The following is a 21894-nucleotide window of genomic DNA, read 5'->3' on the forward strand; positions in this document are numbered from 1 at the left end:
ATGGGACACCTGCTGGGGAGGCCTGGGGACAGTGGGCGATCAAGGAGCACTGAGCAGGGCAGAACCCAGAAGCGGGGCCAGAGAAGACTTCCAGAGGTGGCGTCCAAGCATAATGATAAACAACGGAGCTCTCCTCTGGGCTGTGACCAGAGCTGACTGGTGTCTAGAAGGACCTCTTTGGCCAGGGTGGACAAGAGATCCTTAGGGACCAAAGGCAGGGAGCCACTCGGGACTCTGGTGTTGTCTCCCCAGAAGAGGCTCTTGGGCTGGGCAGTAGCAGTGGTCAGACCACATGGCTGGAGTCTGGACACCTGGGGAGACTGCAGGGGAGCTGACCAGGCAGGTGAGGGCTTGAGAGAGAGGTGGGACAGATGGGGGCAGGAGGGGGTGGCGCGCAGCCAGCGGGGGCCCTGGGGTGGGTCTGGGTTAAGCCCACTGGACCTGGGAGGGGCTGTGCTTGCTCTTGGCCAGGGAGAGGTGAGTGAAGGCAGGTTCTCAAGGGAGGGGGAGGGGGGGCCCGAGGCAGCCTCCGGCACAAAACGACATCGAGCGGGAACCTGGCCGTTTTCCCATGGGTTTCTTTTATTGTTGGTAACGACCACACAAGAGGCCACTGTGAGACAGATGGACGTGGACAACACGAGTGCTCAACACTCCTGGGAAGGACAGGGTGGGCCCGATTCCTCTCGCGCTCCGGTCCGCAAGCTGGTTTCCTGAGCGGCCGGTTCCACAGGCCTGGGCCGAGGTCCATTCGCAGGGATGGCCGAGGAGCCGCCGTGGGCCTGTCTGGCAGTGCCTCTCCTGCGGCCCAGCAGCCCGTGCTTGGACTGCGGCCGTGCTCCCTCCAGGATGGCAGTGCTGGGAGCATTTCCCAGCTGAGGGTCCAACACCCTCGCCAAGGACCACGGGAACGTCAGCAAACAGATTTCAGAAACCAGCCCTGCGTTCTGAGAACTGGCTTTGATTCCCATGTCAATACGATTCTAAAAGCCGTTCCCTGAGGAAACAAGTGCTCTTCCTGACGTGACACGTGCCTCAGAGAGAATTCCGGCGGGGTCTCCCTCCCAAGACTGCGGGGTTCCAGGCTGCCACCTCGGGGGCTCTGCGTGTCGGGGACCACCACGGGGGACGCACTCCTGCTCGTGCCAAGCTCACTTTCTCCGTGGCTGGGGGTCCACGTCGGGCAGGAGTGGTGGCAGCCCACATGCATTTTATGGAGTTTTCTTGTAGCTACAAGGAAATAAACAGCACCCCCATCTCACACCCGGGCCCTGGCCCTCCGTGGGCTCTGAGCAGACCTGTGTGATGTGGGGACACGTGGACCCACTTCGTCACCTTTCGTATGGCTTCCGCCATTTCACCTCTGCACAATTAGGCAAAATACGGCACTCGGTATTTTTAATACGAGCAAAACAAAAGATCCCAGAAGCCATCGTGAGCGCTGGGATTCTCAGAGAATCCGTAATCTATAATTATCGTATTTCTCCTGCACACGTGGGTGACAGCAAGCTGTGGGCTCCAGGGGGCCCTGGGGTGGGCACGGGAGAAGGGAGCAGCTCTAACGCACAGAACACGACTCAGACGTTTCTACCTGTGGGACGGGCACAGACTAGGGAAGTTACACAGTGACACGGTGGGCAGAGGGTCGTCTCTCCGTGGCACAGAGGGTGTGACCAGTCAGGGGAAGGGCTTGAGTGTGTCCGGCGAAGCAGAAGGTGCAGCATGGGAGCAGCCCTCCTTTCTCTCAAAACTCCGATTTCCCTTCCTCGTTGCCTCTGTCCTGCCGTGGACGGTGCCCTGCGGGTCTCCTTCCTCCGCTCCCCTCTACACCACGAGCCAGTGGCGGAGCTGGAAAGAAAACAGGGCTTATTCAGACGTGAAGGGAGGAGCTCCTTGGATAAAAGCCGCTCCTGGGCCGGCGGCCCGGCTTGTAGCTGGGAGATCCCTGAGCCCAGCGGGCGGCTGGGGGCCCAGCACTGCTCCTGGGGCACCACAGACCTGACGCCTATGGAGACAAGTCATCACTTCACGAAGAGATGTTGTCGGCGGGCACAGTGGCCTCGAGGGGCCAGAGCGGGGACCAGCGGCCTCTGCCATCCCTGGCCAGTGTGGCATCAGCTGCTGGGCAGACACTGGATGCCAGCGTGCCTGGGCTGGTCCAGAGCTCTCGCCTACTGGCTCGCACGTGACCTGCGACGCCCCTGGCCCCCTGGGGCCTCTGATCCCGACCCAGTGGAACCCTGCACCCCGTGGAGCTGTCTGCTTTGTGTGACCCTGTGGGTGGGGGATGAGGCCTCGTTCACCGCTCGGGGAAGGGTGAGACGGACGGGGCCCTATTTAGTTGTCCACAAATGTCATCACCTGTTATCACCCAGCTGTTGGTTCAGCTTAGTTTTGAGCACAGGCCATTCGATCACACTAAATGGCAAGGACTGTGTTTTGTAAACATTTCCAGACAAAGACGGGCAGGGCTTGTTTCTGACGCAGCCACACCGGGGGTAGGAAGATGCTGCCTCCGGTCCCACCGCAGGGCCCTCCGTCACCACGGGGAGAGCCTGCTTAGGACGCACCCACACAGCAGCCAAAGGGCCGCCAGAGGGCAGGGCTTGACCAGGGACGCCCCAGACCAGCGCTGAGGCCGGGGGCCACACCTGGGGCCCCAGCTGAGACCCGCCCCCGGCGGTGAAGTGGCCCTGTGTCCTGGCCACAGATGAGCCGAAGGCGACCTTCTCAGAGGAAGGTGTGCTTACGGGGCCTCTCAGAGTCCCCACAGGTGGAGATCGGGCCGTGATGCTGCAGCCAGAAGGGCAGAAGCACAGGTAGCAGCCACCCCGGGCGGGTCGGCAAGAACCGGAAACTCCAGTTCAGATCCCCGCGGACCAGAGAGGTTGTGTGGTCCTCAGATTACTGGGCAGCTGGGTAAGAAATGGTTTAAAAAGCGATAGATGCCACGCACGGTGCTGCACAGTTCCAAGGCCAACTGCTGCTTCCAGACACGTGAACAATGTAACTGTCGGTGAAGGGGGACACAGGAAGGGGGTACGTGACGGAGACGCGTTTCCATAACTGCACACGTGACACTTCCATGTGCAGCGTCAAAGTGAACGGCCACAGCTACAGACAAAGATATTTCTGGTCCAGATGGAGTAATGGGGACTGAATATATTCCACCATCTGACACAGCTTAAAGTGAACAAAATATATATAATAGTGGGTTTTCAGACACAGGAGGCCAGACGACAAAGGACAGATTCCCCGAGGGAGACAAGCAGGGGGGTCTGTCCAGCTGCCCCATTGCGGCCTCGAGGGGCTATCTAGGCTTCAGCGGGGGAGGGGACGCCCAGGTGGGGCAGCGAACCCCTGGCCTGATGAGCTGGGGTGAGCGCTGGGGAGCCCAAGGTGGCTGGAGTTCACAGGATGGAGCTGCAGAGGGGCGAGTGCGGCACTGAGCCCTGGGCACGTGCACAGGGACCCGAGGGTTCAGCTGAGCATTCAGGGCACTCGAGGCCGGAGACACCCTCCCGGCAGGATTCGGGAAATGTCTCTGAAACTCACAGGACGGGAGCTGTGCCCGCCCCGCAGCCAGGCTGGAGCATCTCCTGGATCTCGGGGCGCCGGGTAGAGTGTCCACCAAGGTCTTGCACGAGCATTGGAAACCGCCCCCCACTAAATGCCGCTCTGGTCCCACCTAACAAGTCTTAAAAGCCAAGTCCCCCAAAGATCAAACTGTCTCCGAGTAACTTAATGACGACCCAGAACAAAGCTCAAGAATACGTAAAGGAGCACAGGTACATCCAGCCTCTAACAAGGTAAAACTCACGACAGCCGGAATCCAATTAACAATGACCAGATGTGTGAAGCAGCAGCAGAATTCAACCCCTTATGAGAAAAGGCAACTGACACTGACCCGGAACAGACACAGATGCTGACACTGGCAGATGAGGGAATTACACAGTGATTATAACTGCAGTCCACATGTCCAAAAAGGTAAGTAGAGGCACGAAGGACATAAAAAGACCCAGCGTGAACTTCTAGAGATGAAAACTACAAGGTGTGAAATGATAGGTGTGCTGGATGGGATTATTAGCAGATTAGACTTTGCAGAGGAAAAAAAATTAGTGGACTAAACAAAAGCAACAGAAAGCACGCAAAATAAGACACACAGAGGGAAGAGAATTAACGTGGCCTAAAATATGTGTAACTGGAGCCCACGAAGGGGGTGGGACAGAAAAAAATGGAAGAAATGATAGCCCCAAATTTCCAAATACACTGAAAATTATAAACCCACAGTTCCAAAAGGCTCAGTGGACTGTGGGTATGAGAAGCATGAAGTACGGTGCTGTAACCGTGCACAGTGGAGAAATGAACCCAAAGACTCAGGCAGCGTGATGCCCTTTCAATAAATTTAAAAACAACTGAACCCAAACAGTCTACTTTTCAGGAATAGAGCAGTACCTACAGATGCAACAAAACTGTGCAGCAGAAAATGCATGGGAAATATTCAGCTAGACTGAGATGGTGTTGATATCAGGGGCAGGAGGGTGGCAGACACGGAGGTAGATGTGAGTTACTATCAAGGTGGACTTTTGTACGGTTGTTCACAAGGGTTTATTTTGTTATGTGGTTAAATAAATGAAACACAGGCACGGGTGGACTAATGTACAATGGTGCACCCGGACACAAAACCTAAAAAGACACCTGAAAGAGTATGAGACCCGGAGGAGCCAGGAAAGCCTCGTATGGCAGAGCCCAGGACGGAAGCAGAGAGGCAAGGGGCAAGATTTAAGTAGGGCTGCAAAATTCCCAGAACTCACAAAAAACATGAATTTACAGACCCTGGGCACACAAGAGATGCCGGGAGGAATAAGTAAATAAAACTACTTATAATAGCTTTGCAATAATATAAATAAAAGAAATCTATGCCCAGACACATCACAGGGGAACTGCAGCACCAAATGCAAAGGAAGCTGGAACGGGTCCGGGGACCCCGCCCCATGGAGCCACATGTCTCAGCAGGACTGCAGGGCTGCAGGTGGAGAACCAACATCTTCAAAATGCTAAAAGACCATAACTTGATCGAGAGCCACATGCCTGTGGAAACTCTGTCATAAATAAGGGCAAAGTAAAGACATTCACAGACACACAACAGTGAGGAAGTTTATTAAGACACCCCCTTAAAGGAATGTCTGAAGGATGCTTCTTCGAAAGGCAAGAAAATGGTCCTCAAAGGAAAGACGTATATGCCAAAAAGTAGAGTGAACAAATAAACACTGGACATGCACACTTGTCCAGGGAAGTTTCTGGACAAAATAACAACAATAATAATAGTGACTAAGTTGTGGGTTAAAAATGACATAAATGGAATATTGGACAATAATAGCTTATTAATCTGTAGGAGGAAAATTTAAGTCCTTGTGATATTCAGGATGGGGGTTCAGATAATGTTTAACTTTATACTTAAAGTGAAATATGCATGGTACAATTTCACAAACAACTATGAAATGAATAGAATAAAGTATATAAATTCCAAACAGAGAGGAAAGAGTAGAACAAGAAAAAAAAAAGACCAAGAAATCAATCATAAAAGGCAATAATAAGGTGGAAAAATAAACATTAAAAAATGGAACAGGGTTAAAAAATAGAAGAATGAAGCCTAACTGTACCAATAATCACAACAAATATAAATGGATTAATCTGCCCAGTTGCCAGACTAAAGCATTCCAGTGTATTCGAGGTTTGCAAAAGACACCTAAATGTTAAGATGATTGCAAAATTGGAAGTTAAAAGATCACAAAAGACATTTCAGGTAAACTCAAAAGAAACCTAGTGCAGCTGTAGTCACCTCAGACAAGAAGGACTTTAAGAGCAAAAACACAGCAAGGGAGCAAGGATCGGCCAAGGAGATGTGATCATTCTGAACCCATAACTGTCCCAGAAAACAGGCTCAGAGTAGATAAAGCAAAACCCAGTAGAACTACAAGGGAAAATTGGACAAATATGCTTTCAAGGTCAGATATCCCGTAAATATCTACTGATTACTGATGGTTAAACAGAGCTAAAATGTGCAAAATTGTAAAAGATTTGAACAACGCAGTTACAAGCTCAATCTAATGGACAGAAGGAGAATTGCATGTCAACAACTGGAGAATACATCTCATCTAAAGATACACGTAGCACTTATGAAATTTGATTAGGTACTTGGCCATAAAGGAGTATCAATACACTCCAAAGAATGAGTAAAAAGGTGTCTGAACACAATGCAATTAATTTAGAAATCAATAACAAAAAGATAAATGAAACATCCCCATATATTGGGGAATTTAAAGGCAGACTTCTAAGCATGGGTGGAAGAAGTCACAATGAAAATTAAAATACGCTTAGAACTAAATGATACACAAAATGCTATGTTAAAAGTTGTGACATATAGCTGCTTCACTTTGTTATACAGCAGAAACTAACACAACACTGTAAAGCAATTATACTCCAATAAAGATGTTAACAAAAATGTCTAATTATAAGAAAAAAAAAAGTTGTGGAACACAGCCAACAGGGTATTTTGAGGGAAATTCTTAGCCTTGAATGCTTATGTTAGAAAAGAAGAAAGGTTGAAAATTAATGATCCATGGTCTAAGTTAAGAAGTTAGTAAATGTATGATAGAGTAGACCGATGAAAGTAGAAGGGAGAAATAATGACAGCTGAAATGAACGAGACAGAAAGCAAAGCACAAACAGAGCATCATGCAACCAAGTCGCGACCCTTCGAACTGCACAAGGGGAAGTTCTCTGTCCCAATAGGCCCCCACCTCCGCCCCTGCCTAAAATCATGCCCCTTACGCAGCTTTTGAGTCAGAGTGTCCACGCCCTGGAAGGGCTCAGCTGTGCAGCATTCACAGCTGACGCTGGCGTCCTGACCACGCGCCTCGCTCTGGGGTTGGAGGAGGGTCACCCACCCAGGTCGCCTCCGCCCCCAGCCAGCGGCGGGGAGAGTGGCACTCACCGTGAACTGGCGCACCTCCCCTCTGTCCACCCGCTCGTGCTCCTTCTCGGGCGTGATGGCGTAGGCCAGCTTCTAGAAGACAAGGAGCAACTGTGGGCGCCGGCCCAGCCTCAGCGGGGTGAACGGGCCCTGGTCAATGGCTGTCGACGTGGGAGCTGATGGCTTGGGTCTCCTTAGACCCTGGAGCAAAGTCCAGCCCAACTCGAAGTAGCCACTACTGGAGGAGGCTCATCTCCACGTCAAGCTCACGGTGGGCCCTGAGCAAAGGCGCCCTCCATCTCTTCCAGGAATCCCGGCATCAAGATGTGAGGTGGAGGGACCCCTGTGCCCAACCCACCCACCTCCTCCTTCATAGGTGATGCAGAAGCTTGCCCGAGCGACTGCGAGGCCCAGAGCCACTCCCAACCCACACGGGGGTGCCCGCCTGGGGATCCCGCTGGCCCTGCTCAGCCCCACGTGGACTCGGTCCCAGGAGAGGGTGGGTCCACTGCTTCCACCCCCACCCTCAGACCACTGCCCTTCCACCTGCACTGCACGCCGTAGACCATGTGTGCACACACACAGAGACACACACAGGCAAGTACGCTCGTGTATGTGCCCACGTGAGGACACACACACACCAAGACAGGCACACACAGGTGCGCGCACACACACACAAAGACAGGCACACACAGGCGCACACACACACAAAGACAGGCACACGCACACACACACACACGCACACACGCACGCACAGGCACAGCCCACCCCCACACCAGCCCACGTGTCTCTGGCATGATCACCGGCCCCTCCAGCCCCTCCTGCTGGGCAGAGATGAGCAGGCGGGAGCAGGCCTGGGACAGGGACACCCGCCTGACCTTGTTGGTGGCCTCACAATCGGGGGCGGGGGGAAGGGCAGGTGAGGGAGACCCATCCAGATACACACCTCCCTCGAGGAGCCGGGCAGGCTGCAGAACTTGTAGGCAGCATAGATGGGCACCACGGACATGGAGGACGCAGCGATGGTCCAGCCCAGCGCGTTGGCCCACTCGGGGAAGACGTAGCCTCCGTAGTGCGGGGGCCGGAAGGTCGCGATGCTGACCACGACCACAAACTGAAACCGAGGGACGGGGTCAGGGGCGGCTGGGGGCAGGGGTGCCAAGCGGGTGGCTCCGGTGGAGGGCCCCCCGCACAACGGGACTAGGCCGTGAACCTGGGCAGCGGGCGTCTGTGTGTACTCTGCAGACCGGGGCTGCTGCGGGACGGGGCGGGCGTGCTTGGGGGGCACACAGCCCTCCAGTTCTTAAGTCTGATGGGTGGGGATTCTCTCGCTGTCCCTTGTACACCTCACAGGTTGCCACGCGGGGAGAAGCAGGACAGCTGGCTGGTCTGGAGGTCACATGCCCCAGGCTGCTGGGTAGCTGGAGTGACCAGCAGCCCCTGCAGGTTTGGAGCAGCTCAGGGAGCTTGGGGCTTGAACCGGGAACCTCACCCCCACTCCGCCTCCTCTCTCACGGGCCCTTGGGGTGGAGGGGGCGCTGCCCGAGGCCCCTGCCCCATCTGTGGACGCCCTGGGTGCCGCTGGGCTGGCTGGGCAGGAGGAGGGCCAAGGTCACGAGGTGCTCGCCGGCCTGGGCTCTGCACTCAGAGCTGGAAGGCCGCTGAACGGCTGCCTGGGGCCACCAGACAGGGCAGGCAGTTCCAGCTTCGTGAGCCGTCGGGGCTCGGTCACAGCCACCCAGCCCTGAGGTTGTGGTGTGGATGTGTGGATGAGCCAGCACGGCCCTGTTCCAACGCAACAGGCGGTGGGTGGACCTGGCCGCAGGCCCGAGCTTGCAGACCCCTGTCCTGGATGACAGCAGCTACTGGGGAGCCCTGGGGGCCGTGCTGTCACAGAACCTGAGCGGCTCCCGTCCGGCCTCGCATCTGAGCACCCATCTTCCCAGGTTCTAACCCTTCTCTCGGGCCTCCAGGCAGAGGTCAGCTGACACCCTCCAAGCACAGGGGACGAGCAGGGCCTTAATCGGGTGGGAGCCCTGCCTCCCATGAATGGTTTCTCAGTGGCTCCAGTCGGGGGGGATCTTCAGGAGACCAGAGGATGTGGGGGGCCAGCCTGCCCTCCTGCCTGAGTCCGGTGACATGCTGACTCCCGCCCGTGGAGACCCTGGTCCCCGGGCAGCACCGAGCCCCTCCCCCAGCATCAGGCGTGTGTGGCCCCTGCTGGACCAGGTGGCGGGGGAGCGGGGAAGAGGGGCCTCACCAGGAGGAAGCAGGGGCTGATGAACTTCCAGCACAGCCGCCAGTAGAGGCTGGGCCGCTGCCCGGTCATCTGTTTGATGTCGTCGCTGAACTGCCACACGCCTGTGGGGAGGTGGCCAAGCAGGCGGTCAGCACGGCACCTGCCCGAGACGCGGGCCCCACTGGGCCCTTACCAACCCCGGGCCACCCCCAGCAGACCTGGAGCTCGGGCTGCACGCTGGTGCCCAGGCCGCTCCACCCAGCCGCCCAGGGGTCTTGCTGACCCGGGCCCGATGCATGTCCCCGTGGTGACACTGGGATCACCGATGACCCCAAGGGGGCCTGTGGGGCCTCCGCCCTCCTCCCATCTCAGGTCCTCCCTGTGGCCCACGGCCATCCGTGCTTCCCCTCTGTAATCACTTTTCTCATTTACAAAAATCATAAAATATATAACATATATAAAATAAAATATATACAACATAAAACTTACCAATTTAACCGTTTTTAGTGCACAGCTCAGTGGCATCAAGTACATTCACACTGTTGTGCGAGTACCACCACCATCACCTCCAGAACCTTCTCATCCTCCCCACCTGAGATTCTGTCCCCATTAAATGCTCACTCCCCACCCCCTCAGCCAGCCCATGCCACGCCCCCATCCCACTTCCTGTCTGTGAACCTGACTCTTCCGGGGACCTCACGGGACTCCTACAGGATCTGTCCTTCTGTAACTGGCTTATGTCACCGAGCATGGTGTCCTCAAGGCTCCTCCATGCTGTAGTAGCATGTGTCACAATGTCCTTTCCGTTTATGTGAACGTTCTTTTGTAAGGAAAGCTACTTCTAGAAGCTCCGTGTGCCACAGCTCTCTCCAGATCTTACAGTGATTTCTCTTGCCCTGAGCCTGGCCTGGCCTCTGGTCATGTGACAGCAGCTGGTTGGCCGAGTCTGTGCCACATGCGGGGACACAGCAGAGCTACACCGCCGTGCGGAATCCCCTCTTCACACTCCAACCCCACCAGCAGATCCCGGACTCGGACCCTGGAGGAGTGGGGTGGAGGGGGCTGACCCCAAAGGCCAGCAGAGACGGGCGTGTCCGCCAGGCCCCTCGGGCCCTCAGGCAGGTCCAGGGCGGGCCAGCCCGTCCTCAGGGACCTGGGGGCACAGAGGTGGGCGCGTTCTGGGTGTGAGCTGCTGTCCGGAGAAACAGCGTGACCTCTGTCTTCGGAGGCTTCGGGGAGCACCCGGTCCCTGCAGGGCCAGCCTCCCTCCGTCTCCGCCAGCCCCACGTTCGTGGCTGTGGGATACGTTTGAAGCACTTTCTCTCCTTCTCTGAGGTTTTATTTTGGGGTGGGGAGATTATGATTTAAAGCTACAGGCAAGTATTGATTCCAGGTGCCAATGAAGGCACAGAGAGCTCGATATTTCCCTTTTCTGTAGCAAAGTAACTACAATTGGGAGAGTTCTTGGGATATGGACTATTTGCCAGGTTAAGCCTCTCAAAACTAGAGTGCTTTTCAGGTTGTAATTCCAGGGCCGAGGCAGAGACCGTGACCCCCTCGTGTGACAGCAGGGCTGCTGCGACACTGCGGTTCCTGAACAGCACAGACCTGGCTTGGGCTGCGGCACGTACACGTGCAGAGGCGTGTGCCCGTTATCGCGAGCTTTCACTGCAAACTCCCCCAAGGATACCTGGCCAGGAGAGCTGAGCGGCCCCATGACCCCAGGTCACAGGAAAGAAACGGAGAGAGAGCAAGGTGGGCCCGGGCAGCAGGCTGGAAAGGGCACAGCGTCTGCAGCTGTCAAACCTACAGCAGGACATCCCGGGAAACATGGCGGGCGCCCCAGGAGGGGCCGGGGAGCACGGCTGCAGGCGGGGCTGCGCCTCTTCCAGGGGCTGCCTGCTGACCAGCAGGCCCCTGGCCTCGAGGGGCTCCCAGGCCTAATCCACGAATGAGCGCTGGACCAGGGCGGGGGGTGGTCTGGAGTCCAGGTGGTGCTGTCCGCGCAGGGTCAGGAGCTCTGGCCTGACGCTGAACAGCGGCTCTCTGAACACCACCGTCACCCCTCCCGTCAGCTGAGGGCCTTAGTGCCACGTCCCCAGAAAGAAGCCCACTCAGCCTGTTCCCCTGCCACCTCGGTGCTGAGACCTCGCCTCCAGCACCAGCCAGTGTCCCAGCGTCCTCGCAAATCCTTCCTCCTCAAGAACCAGCAGCGTGATTATGTGGCCACCCCGAGAGCTCTGACCGCAGTAAGGATTTCGGGCTGCCGTCCAGGCTGTCCTCACTGATCCATGGAACCGCTGGCCGCCAAGCCTCCTCTGTGATGTGTGGTGACCACAGAGCAGGGCAGCTTTGCCAGAAAGGAAGCAGCACAGCGACAAAGCCCAAGGACGCTGGCCCGGCCGGTCACAGTGACGGCACAGGGGCTGGGTCTTTGCGGTTGGAGCACACCAGCCCCCCGAGGGAAGCTCCGTCCTTACCGTAGAACCAGGCCACCCCGATGACCTCCATGAGCACCCCGAAGAGGATGGACGTGCCGGCCGCAAAGTGGTCCAGCAGCGTGAAGACATAGATGCCACCCTAGGAGAGAGGGGAGCGCCTGCTGAACTCGGGGTGCCCGGTGTGGCACGCCTCGCCCACGAAGGTGCGCTCTCCAAAGCATAAACCTGGCCTGCAGTTTCAGTTGACAGACAACTTCTAGTTTACTCCCTAGAGAGTGTTATTTGAATCACTAAAATTCAGTCCACAAGCAGCTTAGGGACCCATCTATTCCGAAAAAGAAAAACTCCTCTCCTCCCCAGCAATTAGGGATGAAGGCAAAGCAAATGCCAAAGTTGGCAGGGACTCTGTGAGGGAGGGGACCTGGGTCCTGCATCTCCCCGACAGGCCTCCCCTGAGCCTCCTGGCCCACAAACTCACGGGCTCTTCCCAGGGAGCTGTCCAGGTTCTGAAACACTCCAGACCAAGTGCTCAGGCACCCAGGGACCGCGTGAGACCATGGCGACTCTGAGTGACCGTGGCTCCCTGCGTGTGTTCAAGGCCACCCCGAGTGTGACCACAGCCACCCATGTATTACGGGTCACGGGTTGTTTGGAGGGGTGCAGCCCTCGGAAATGCTGTGGTTCTGTCTGGTCTGACAGCAGTAACCATTGCTGCCCAACACCAAATTCTAATGAGACATCGTCAGGCGGGCGAGCGCAGGTACGCAGGTACGCACGTTGGTGACGCAGAAGAGGGAGAGAAGGAAGGTTGCCAGGACGATGACGAGGGTGAAGAGCTCCCGGTGCCTGTGCAGCAGCTGGAACTCATCGATGAGCCCGGTGATCACCGACTCCATCCCGCCCATCTGCAGGCGACACAGGGCAGAGGAGCGCTGGGGGCGGGGCCGGCGCTCTGCACCCCGCCTAGGCCGCCATTCGGGCAACGCAACGGACGCGCACAGTCAGGAGCTGCACGGTGTCCGGGGTGCAGAATACACCCTCGGCACGGGCTGCCCTGGAGACGCGGCCACTGGAGAGGGAGGACCTGGGTAGATGCCCTGTCCCCTGGTGAGGATTTGCCAGACGGGGGTGGAGCGCTACGTGGCCCTCGTAATACCGTCCCCTGCGTCGCCACAAAGGCTCAGCTCTGCTGGGCTTTTCTAAGCAAGTGTCTGCCCCACAAGCGCAGCTTAGTTTTGCTCCCAGGGAGGACCTGGCGTGGCCACTGGCCATGTCCTCACTGATTAAGCCCTCCTGACTCTCAGTACTGTCGTGACGGGGTGTCGCCCACGAAACCCGGCCAGCTGGGGAGCCTCCCTGCCCTGCGCTGCTGGGACCGCCTCCTCCAGGAAGTGCTGACTATGGGAGTCACCGCCAAGGCTGTGCCCACCCAGTGGGCAGGTGACAAGGCTGACGGGGAGACGGAGGTGGAGGGCTACAGCGCGTGGCCAGCAGTCACACGGTGGGGATCCGTGGGCCTCCGCACTTCCCAGGAAGCTCGGATGAACGTGGGGCCTGAGGTCCTGGCTGGTGGTCCCAGCAGGCCACGTGGAGGAGTAGCCCGAGGAAGTCCGCCTGCCGAGCCAGCGCCCATGCGCCCGCAGGGCCGCCACAGGATGCTCAGAGGGCCTGGCTGCAGCCTCCGCTTCCCACCCCGCACGGGCACCCTTCCTCCTGGCGGCTGAGGGGCAGGGAAGGCGTGAGTCAGGCTGCCGGGGCCCTGTGTGTCCCGTCGCCCCGTTGCCTCGTCTTCCTGCACGGCCCTGCTGCCCCCGGCCCTGTGCCTGTGTGTTTAGGGCTCTCAGGGGGCTTGCTGTTCCCCCCCCACCCCCAGGGGAAGAAGAGGGGCGAGCTGGTCCGAAGCCTCCTTGCCAGTTACTATGGGACCCTGACTCCCATGCAGGGGCTCTGTGCAGGCACAGGGGTTTGGGAGACCCGCAAGGGCATCCGGGGCCGGCCCGGCCCTGTGAGGGCTGGCTGTCACTGGCGGGCCCACGGCACGCGGAGCGCCGAGGTCACTCACGGCGCTGTCGATTCCCAGGGTGAGTAGCATGACGAAGAAAACCACGGCCCAGACGGAGGACAGCGGGAGCGTGGCAAGCGCCTCGGGGTAGATGACGAAGATCAGCCCCGGCCCTGAAAGCAGACCCCGCCGTTGCTTCCCGCCACCCCCAGCTCCACCCCCGCCCGGAGACCACAAAGCCCTGCCCACGGCCTTCTTTCCGCCCTCCTTGGAAAGTCCTCCCTCCTGGAAGTCAGGGCCCAGGACTCTGGAGAATGGAAACTGGATCCATGGGAGGGAGGGCCTCTGTTCTGTCCCCTCCAGCCCCCCCGACCGCCTCCCGGGGCTGTGCGGGCCCTGGGAGAGGAGGGGGCACAGCCAACGGGAAGAGGGTGGGAGTGGCTTCCAGGGGCCCTACGCTTTATCCCTCCAAGCACTCGGGGCGCCTCCTGGTTTGTCTCTCGTGCCTGTCGTGGACACACGTGCGCTGCCCACACGCTCAGGCATGCTGTGGTCCACGTAGCCCACACTGTACACATTTTTCTGTGCCAACGTATTACTCTGAGTATCATCTCTAGAAACCACGTACTGTTACGTGGTTTGGAGACGGGGCGGACAGACCCCTCCAAGACTGCGGTGGGAAAGCTGGGGGCTGGGGTGAGATCTCAGCAAGTGTTCCCAAAGTAAAAAAGATGCCCACAGGAAACCGCTAGTTGATCATTCTCGCGGGTAACCTAAAAAGCGCCACGTAGCTCCCGGGCACGGGCTGCCGAGCACTTGATCACGGAGGTGTGACAGCTTTTCTGGTTCCCTCGTCCTCAGCGGGGCCTGTTCGGGTGCCAGCTGTTAGGAACAGGGCACTTACTGACCCTGCTAGAGAAACAAAGGCCAGAGCCAGGGTCCACCCCCCAGGGTCTCTTAGGAGCCCTGGTGTCAGGCCTGTGCTCTGCGATTCCCAACCCCACGGAAGGAGCAGGGTTTCCGGTGTGGAGCGAAGGGGTGGCTCGTTTGAAAAGCTCCACAGTCTAAATGCCACAAACCCAGGAAGATATAACCATGTGCTCGGCCGAACGTAAGCGCAACATCCTCACCTTTCATTTCTGTTCTCGGGTTAACATTTCACCCTGTTTTCTTGAGAATTAGAGCCATAAGTGACATTTACTTTGCTTGTCACGGAAATGCATAGAATACATTCAGCTGACTTCAGGGGTTGATGGAGGTTCTTGCAAACTATTGCTACTCACCATAATAAAGGGCAGAAGAGCGGTGCAAATGCATAAATGCCACAGAGTAAATTTCACTGCTCTGCGCTCATTTGCATTATGTTCCCTTTCTCCTGCCTATATTGGATTTTTTTTTTTCCTACAGGAAAGAGTATGGATTTGGGAACACTTGCTGAGATTCCACCCCAGCCCCCAGCTTTCCCACCGCAGTCTTGGAGGGGTCTGTCCGCCCCGTCTCCAAACCTCTGTTTCCTGCTTTCAAAGTGTGGCTCCAAATGGGATCTAATGCAACTGCAAAGCTCTTGCGCAGCAAAGGAAACCATAAACAAGACGAAAAGACAGCCCTCAGAATGGGAGAAAGTATTTGCAAATGAAGCAACTGACAAAGGATTAATCTCCAAAATTTTCAAGCAGCTCATGCAGCTCAATAACAAAAAACAAACAACCCAATCCAAAAATGGGCCGAAGACCTACATAGACATTTCTCCAAAGAAGATGTAGAGATGGCCAACAAACACATGAAAAGATGCTCAACATCACTAATCATTAGAGAAATGCAAGTCCAAACCACAGTGAGGTATCACCTCACACCAGTCAGAATGGCCGTCATCAGAAAATCTACCAACAACAAATGCTGGAGAGGGTGTGGAGAAAAGGGATCCCTCTTGCACTGTTGGTGGGAATGTAAATTGATACAGCCACTATGGAGAACAATATGGAGGTTCCTTAAAAAACTACAAATAGAACTACCATACGACCCAGCAATCCCACTACTGGGCATATACCCAGAGAAAACCATAATTCAAAAAGACACATGCACCCCAATGTTCACTGCAGCACTATTTACAATAGCCAGGACATGGAAGCAACCTAAATGCCCATTGACAGACGAATGGATAAAGAAGATGTGGCACATATATACAATGGCATATTACTCAGCCATTAAAAGGAACGAAATTGGGTCATTTGTTGAGACGTGGATGGGTCTAGAGACTGTCATACAGAGTGAAGTAAGCAGAAAGAGAAAGGCAAATATCGTATATTAACGCATATATGTGGAATCTAGAAAAATGGTACAGATGAACCGGTTTGCAGGGCAGAAATTGAGAAACAGACGTAGAGAACAAACCTATGGACACCAAGCGGGGGAAGCAGCGGGGGTGGGGCTGGGGGTGGGGGTGGGATGAATTGGGCGATCGGGATTGACATGTATATACTGATGTGCATAAAATTGATGACTAATAAGAACCTGCTGTATAAAAAAATAAATAAAATTCAAAAATTCAAAAAAAAAAAGTGCGGCTCCCAACACTCAACTTCTCAAGAACTGGATGGGCTGACGGGCCGACCCGCTGAGAGCTCAGGGCGCAGGTGGGGTTGGCCCTCTGTCCCCCTCAGCCCCTCCCTGAAGGCTACCCTCCCGCTCAAGAGTGAGAAGACCCAGGAGGAGATCAGTCCCCCAGCCCCCGGGAGAAGAGGGGCTTCCCAGGGGAAGGGAGGGGCCCACCCCTGAGCAGGACGGTCTCGGGGGAGGCCCCTCCTGGCTCGCGCACAGCGATCCTGCAGGCCGGTGAGGGTGGCGGCCGTCGTGGGAGGCCTTGGGGTCCTGGGCTGACCCAGCTTCAGGCTGCCTAAGCCGTGACTTTCTGCCCAGCACCCCGGGGGCTCTCTCCTGCGGGGCCCAGCTCGGTCCCTGTGTCACCTGGGCCCAAGTCCTCCCCCGCCCACTCCCCCTCAGCTAACTTCCTGGTTTGCAGACACTCGGTGTCTGTGACAGCATGGTGAGCAGGTTGGGAACATGGGTCTCTGTTGTCACCGTGTCCAGAGACTTCGGGGGATTCTCAGCGATTATCCAAATCCCATCTACACGTGCCATGGCCACTGGGTATCTGGAGGAAAAGCTTGGAACAGAGTAACTGCTATGTCCAAACCAGTCCAGCTTCCTTCTGGCTGACCACACCGAGGTCCGTGCCACTTGGAACAGCTCAGAGCCCTGAACTTCACATCCCTGGCCAGGTGTAAACAACGGCGGGGGCCACCCAGTGAGGGGAACCAGACCCTCGTCCTGCAGCCGAGTGGTCTCTGCAAGGCACCCTGGGACGAGGGGCAAAGATGCCCCAGCCTCTGCATGCGGTGGCCCGAGGGGGCAGGCGCAGGGCGCGCTGCACCCAGGATCCTGTTCTCAGTAGCAGCAGCAGCTCGTGGGAAGGGCTCTGGAGGCCTGTGCATTTCCCTCTAGGTTTGCAGGGAAAACACTCATCGAGAACTGGGCAGCCTGAACCCCGGGAGCGGGCGGGGTGGGGGGAGGGACCTGCCTGCCCCGGGGCACTCACCGTCCTTGGCCACGTCCCCGATGGGCACACTGTGCTTCTGGGCCATGTACCCCAGGAAGGAGAAGACCACGAAGCCGGAGGAGAAGCTCGTCAGCGAGTTGACGGAGGTGGTGATGATCGCGTCTCTGCAGGAACAAGACGTGCTGTCTCAGCACCCGGCCTGGAGCCGCTGCAATTTCCAGTCATTATTCGTAATTTACTGCATCTGGGGCAGGCAGCTCCGGGGGCGCTTCCCCAGTCGAGCAGGCCAGCCCCTCCTGCAGCCCCAGAGGCTGTCCGGGGCTGCCCTGCGGGAGGGAGGCTGGCATCCGGTGATGGTGACAGGACCTCCCACCTGGAGCCCCCACTGAGCGGCTTAGGGCTCTGGTCAGACGTTGGCTAGGCCAGGCCCTACGGCCCGTCCATGTTTGCCTGGGGACCCCGACTCAGTGCTGAAGGCGAGACAGTCCAGCCAGCAAAGCTGGGGCTCCAGGTGGGCAGCACAGACGACCACAGGGCTCCCGACCCCCGCTCGACAGGGGCTGCCAGGCGGGGCTCTGAGATGTCTCCCGGGGAGCTTGTTAAGATGAAGGTTCTGACGGGGCGGGTCTGGTGGGCCCCAGATGCTGTGTTTCCCATTGGCTCCTGGGGGTCCCGTGCTGCCGGTTGTGGACCCCACTCTGACGGCTGAGAATTCAGAGAGCAGGGGAGGGGGGAGTGTGGGGTCAGCCCTCCTGGTGCCCGAGTGGAAGGACGTTTGCAGGGTGCTCAGACCCAGGTGGGCACAGGGTGGGCTCTGGTCCTGCCGTGCAGACCCCACCTTTGTGTGGCCCTCTGGGTAGCAGTCAGCCTGGCCATTTTGCTGTGCGCACCGTCTTTGTATTTTTACCGCATTTTTATCCTCATGATATGAAAGAGAATAAATACAGGCTCATGAAGGTCAAAGAAAGCAGTCCTGGATGAAATTCTTTCTCTGTTTTCAGAAGGATTTCAGGGCCAGCAAGCGGCTGCAGGTCACTCAGGTCATCCGGGCGGGGAGGCCCCAGAGCCCTGGGCGCACAGTGAAGCCACCTTCCGGCTTGTCCCGGTGCCGGGTCCCCGGCGGCCTCTGCACAGTCTGGGATGCCCCTCATCCCTAGGTGTGGGCCGGGTGGGGCCCTTCCCCACGAGGAAGGGCCTTCCATGCAGGCCCTTCCTCGTGGGGCACGTGGGGGAGGAGACCCACCCTGAGTGCTGGGAGGATGAGGCCGGCTGGGTGGGGCAGGGGATGGAGCAGGGGGCAGAGGAAGGGGCCTGGGTGTGTGGGGGGGTCCGGGACGCCTCCTCCCAGCGAGGCGATCAGCATCTCCACTGCTTCGATGCTCCCTTAAAGCCACAGTCAGCATTGAGCCTAGAGCTTTCCTGTTCGGTTTCCACTTTAAAAGCCATTTGCTTTGAGTTGCAAGCACAGCTCATTTCCCCCTCCCTTCATCCAGGGACACATTATCTCCTAAAGCCAGCGATGCCCCCCCACATCAGCTGTGCCCCCACTTGGCTCTGCAGAGCCTCTTACAGGAGCCCGGGACTCACCTGTAGCAGTTGTTGGTGAATTTATTGTAACTGGAGAAAGCTATGAGCACTCCAAGCCCCACTCCCAGCGAGAAGCATATCTGGACGGCGGCGTCTATCCAGACCTGCGCGGAGCAGGGACACAGACAGAGCGGCGGTGAGAGGTCCCTGCGGGGGGCTCGGCCAGCCCGAGGACAGGGAGTGATCATGGGGTGGACCCACTGGGGTGGACCCACAGACGGCCGCGCCTTCGCTGCCAGGGGCTCCAGGGAACAGGGTCGAACTTAAACTCGACATCATTGTCAACAAGCAAATGTCATCTCAGGGAATAAACCTTTCCCGCGTTGCTGGCCCGAGAGAGCCTGAAACACAGGGGGTTGCGTCTTGTTGCAGGACCTGCGGTTTCTCATTACTCCAGCTGGTGAGGGTTGGTCTGGCCCGTGACCCTGGTAACAGCAGTAATTTATGAAAATGCTGTGTGACGTGCGTGCCTCAATCAGACACGTGCCCACCAACACGCACTTTCTGTCCTTCCCATGGAAGCACATCGTGAGTGCAGGGTGAGTGCCTGGTGAGTGCATGGTGAGTACACAGTGAGCGCGCGGTGAGCGCACGGTGAGAGCACGGTGAGCACATGTGAGTGCAGGGTGAGCACGCGGGGACGTGAAGAAAGCCCTGTGGAGCTGACCGTGGCTCTGACACTGTGCGCTTGCTGGGGGTGGCACAGGTGACATCCGGGTGCCAACACACATGACAAGTGAAGGCCTGCAGTCGATACTGGACCAAGGAGGTATTTTGAAAGTCAGACACGACCCTCTTGGTCAGGGTGATGTGGAGACCAGCTGGTGATGGCGATGTGGGCCCCCCTTGGCCCTGCATAGCCTGGGGCAGGGATGAAGAGAGTGGAAGCCCACCCTGGGGGCCTGGTCAGACCTGCTGTGCCGGAAGGTCCTGGGGGCTGTCTCCACAGCCCGTGGTGCAGGCCTGTGGGCCGAGGTCCTCAGGCAGTGACTCCAGAGCTCCCCAGCTGGAGACACAGGGCAGCTGGCCTGAGTGTGACTGAGTGAGGGGGCTGGACGTGGAGCCCACACGCCAGGACCAGTGGTGCTTGGTCCTTCGGGCAGCACGCCCAGTCTTGGGGTCACCCCAGCACTGGGGACAGCATTTCCCAGCTCAAGGCCTAGAGTGGCCGGGTGGGCAGGGGGCCGAGGGGTCCCCTCGTGTTGGTCACCAGCCAGCTCGTCTGGGCAGGTAGCTGCGGACAGGAGGCGGTGTCGCCGGGGGGGCTCCTGTCTCCTCTCAACCCCAGGTCCTCACAGTGGGCAGCGGCCACCCCAGAGTCTTTGCACGTGCAGCTCACCCATCGGGTTACGCCTCCCAGCCATCTGTCCAGGCCTTTGCTCACTGCCGCTCCTAGGACCCAGCTCCAGACCCAGGCCACGGTCCACCCTGGGGCCCGCCTGGGCAGCCTCTCAGAACTGGCCTGGACTTGCCCTTCCTTTACTTCCCGTCCTCCTCTCTCCTGCTGGCATGGAGCCCTCCCGGACAGCACTCTGTCCAGCCCAGACCCCGCCTGTCCGCTGGAGCAGCTCCACGAGAGCTGCAGATGACGACTGAGAGTCTGGACGGCCTGAAAGGGCTGGGCCTCTGGATGCCACTGAGGACAGTGGCGCTGACCCTGAAGGCAGTCCCCTTCATCCCCATGGGGGTCTAGCAATGGCCCCAGGCCGCAGGGCAGCCTCCACGTCAGAGCAGCACAGGGTCCCCGCTGCCAGGGGCACAAGAAGGGACGGAGCCGACGGTTACTTCTGCCCCATCCGCTTGCTGGCCCGGCCCCTCAGTGGAACCTCTGCTCCCACCCGGCCCGGACCATTGAGGACCTGGCCAGGCCCCTCCCTGTGGCCCCTCTGGACTGAGCCATCATGGCTGAACCCCCAGGGGGTGGGCAGGGATGAGCCTGGGACGGTGCTGGGGCCCTGCACCCCGATCTGGGCCAGTCCCCAACCACATCCCCTCGGGGCCTGTGGGACCTGGCCCCCCACTGCCAAGCCCCAGGGGAAGGGTGCCGGGGCCGCTCAGTCTCTGAGGGAGGCTGTCCTGAGCCTGGGAGAGGGTGTACAGGCAGCCGCTGGGCCCGGAGCAGTCCTGGGAGGACGGCTCAGGACGGCCGCCCAGCGGGTGAGGCCCAGGCCCTGCTCTGTCCTGGAGGACGTGGTGCAGAGTCAGCCAGAACCCCACGGGGGCACCAGGAACGGCCCCAGCCTCTGCGCTGGGGACTGCATAGACCTGTCCTTTGGGGACTGTGGTCTCCCAGGAGCCCAGTGCTGTGGGCCTGCTCTGTCCTGGTCTCTGCTCTTCCCCTCCCTAGCTGACGGGACTGTTAGAGGCAGGGACACTCAGGTCAGGTCCAGTCCTGTTGTGTCTCCGTCGCCCACCACCTACGCCTGTCCTTCTGTCATCCATCTGTCATCCACTGCCTGTCTGCCTATGATCCATCATCCGTCCACTGAAATCTATTATCTGTCTCGTCCATCTGCCAATCTACCTCGCTTGTGACAACCACCGGTTCCTACTTTTCTCTGATTTCTTCACACCCCTGGCATCTGTTTTGCGCACCCTCATGCCGCCTGTCCTTCCTGACGCCCCACTTCTCTTTGACTTCCAGATCACGCCCAGCTGGCCTTGGACGCCCAAGGCCACCTCCTCCTGCCAGCACCCCCCAGCTGCCACGGGCTTTCCTGAGGACGGATGCCCTGCTGACCTCTCAGCTCCCCGGGCTCGGCTCTGCAGCTGTGGGGCCCCGGACCCGCTGCTGGACGGACTCTGCCTTTAGCTGTCCGTGGAGACCCGTGTGCTGTCCTCACAGCCTCGGTCCTCGGGTGGGCTGCCCGGCTGGTGCCCTGCTCACGGCTGCCCTCGCCTGTGTGCTTGTGGGGCCGAGACCATGGGGCTTTCCTCTCGCTGCCCCTCGGCACCCGACCTCCGCCCTGCCAGCGCCCCCCATTCCCACGGTTCCTGGGGTCGGAGCCACGTCTGCCTCCCCTTCTCGCCCTTCCTGCCCACTGCTGCCCCAGGCGGTGCTTCCTCCGACCCGATGAGCCCCACAGCCGACCC

General features: G+C 58.2%; 1 protein-coding gene across 1 annotated transcript in view; it reads right to left on the bottom strand.

The window, feature by feature from the left end:
• Positions 1-581: 581 nt before the first annotated feature.
• SLC6A3 (solute carrier family 6 member 3) overlaps positions 582-21894 on the bottom strand; it is a 34962-nt gene continuing 13649 nt past the window's right edge. The window contains exons 6-14 of the mRNA XM_067730043.1: positions 18802-18905; positions 17254-17378; positions 13719-13831; positions 12433-12561; positions 11696-11795; positions 9237-9337; positions 7923-8090; positions 6998-7069; positions 582-1848 (exon numbers count right to left, since the gene is read on the bottom strand). Of these exons, the coding sequence (XP_067586144.1) occupies positions 1825-1848; positions 6998-7069; positions 7923-8090; positions 9237-9337; positions 11696-11795; positions 12433-12561; positions 13719-13831; positions 17254-17378; positions 18802-18905 (936 nt within the window). The 3' untranslated portion in view covers positions 582-1824. The remainder of the gene's footprint in view (positions 1849-6997; positions 7070-7922; positions 8091-9236; positions 9338-11695; positions 11796-12432; positions 12562-13718; positions 13832-17253; positions 17379-18801; positions 18906-21894) is intronic.

This window comes from Pseudorca crassidens, chromosome 3 (genome assembly GCF_039906515.1).
Source record: "Pseudorca crassidens isolate mPseCra1 chromosome 3, mPseCra1.hap1, whole genome shotgun sequence".
Taxonomy (NCBI): Eukaryota; Metazoa; Chordata; class Mammalia; order Artiodactyla; family Delphinidae; genus Pseudorca; species Pseudorca crassidens.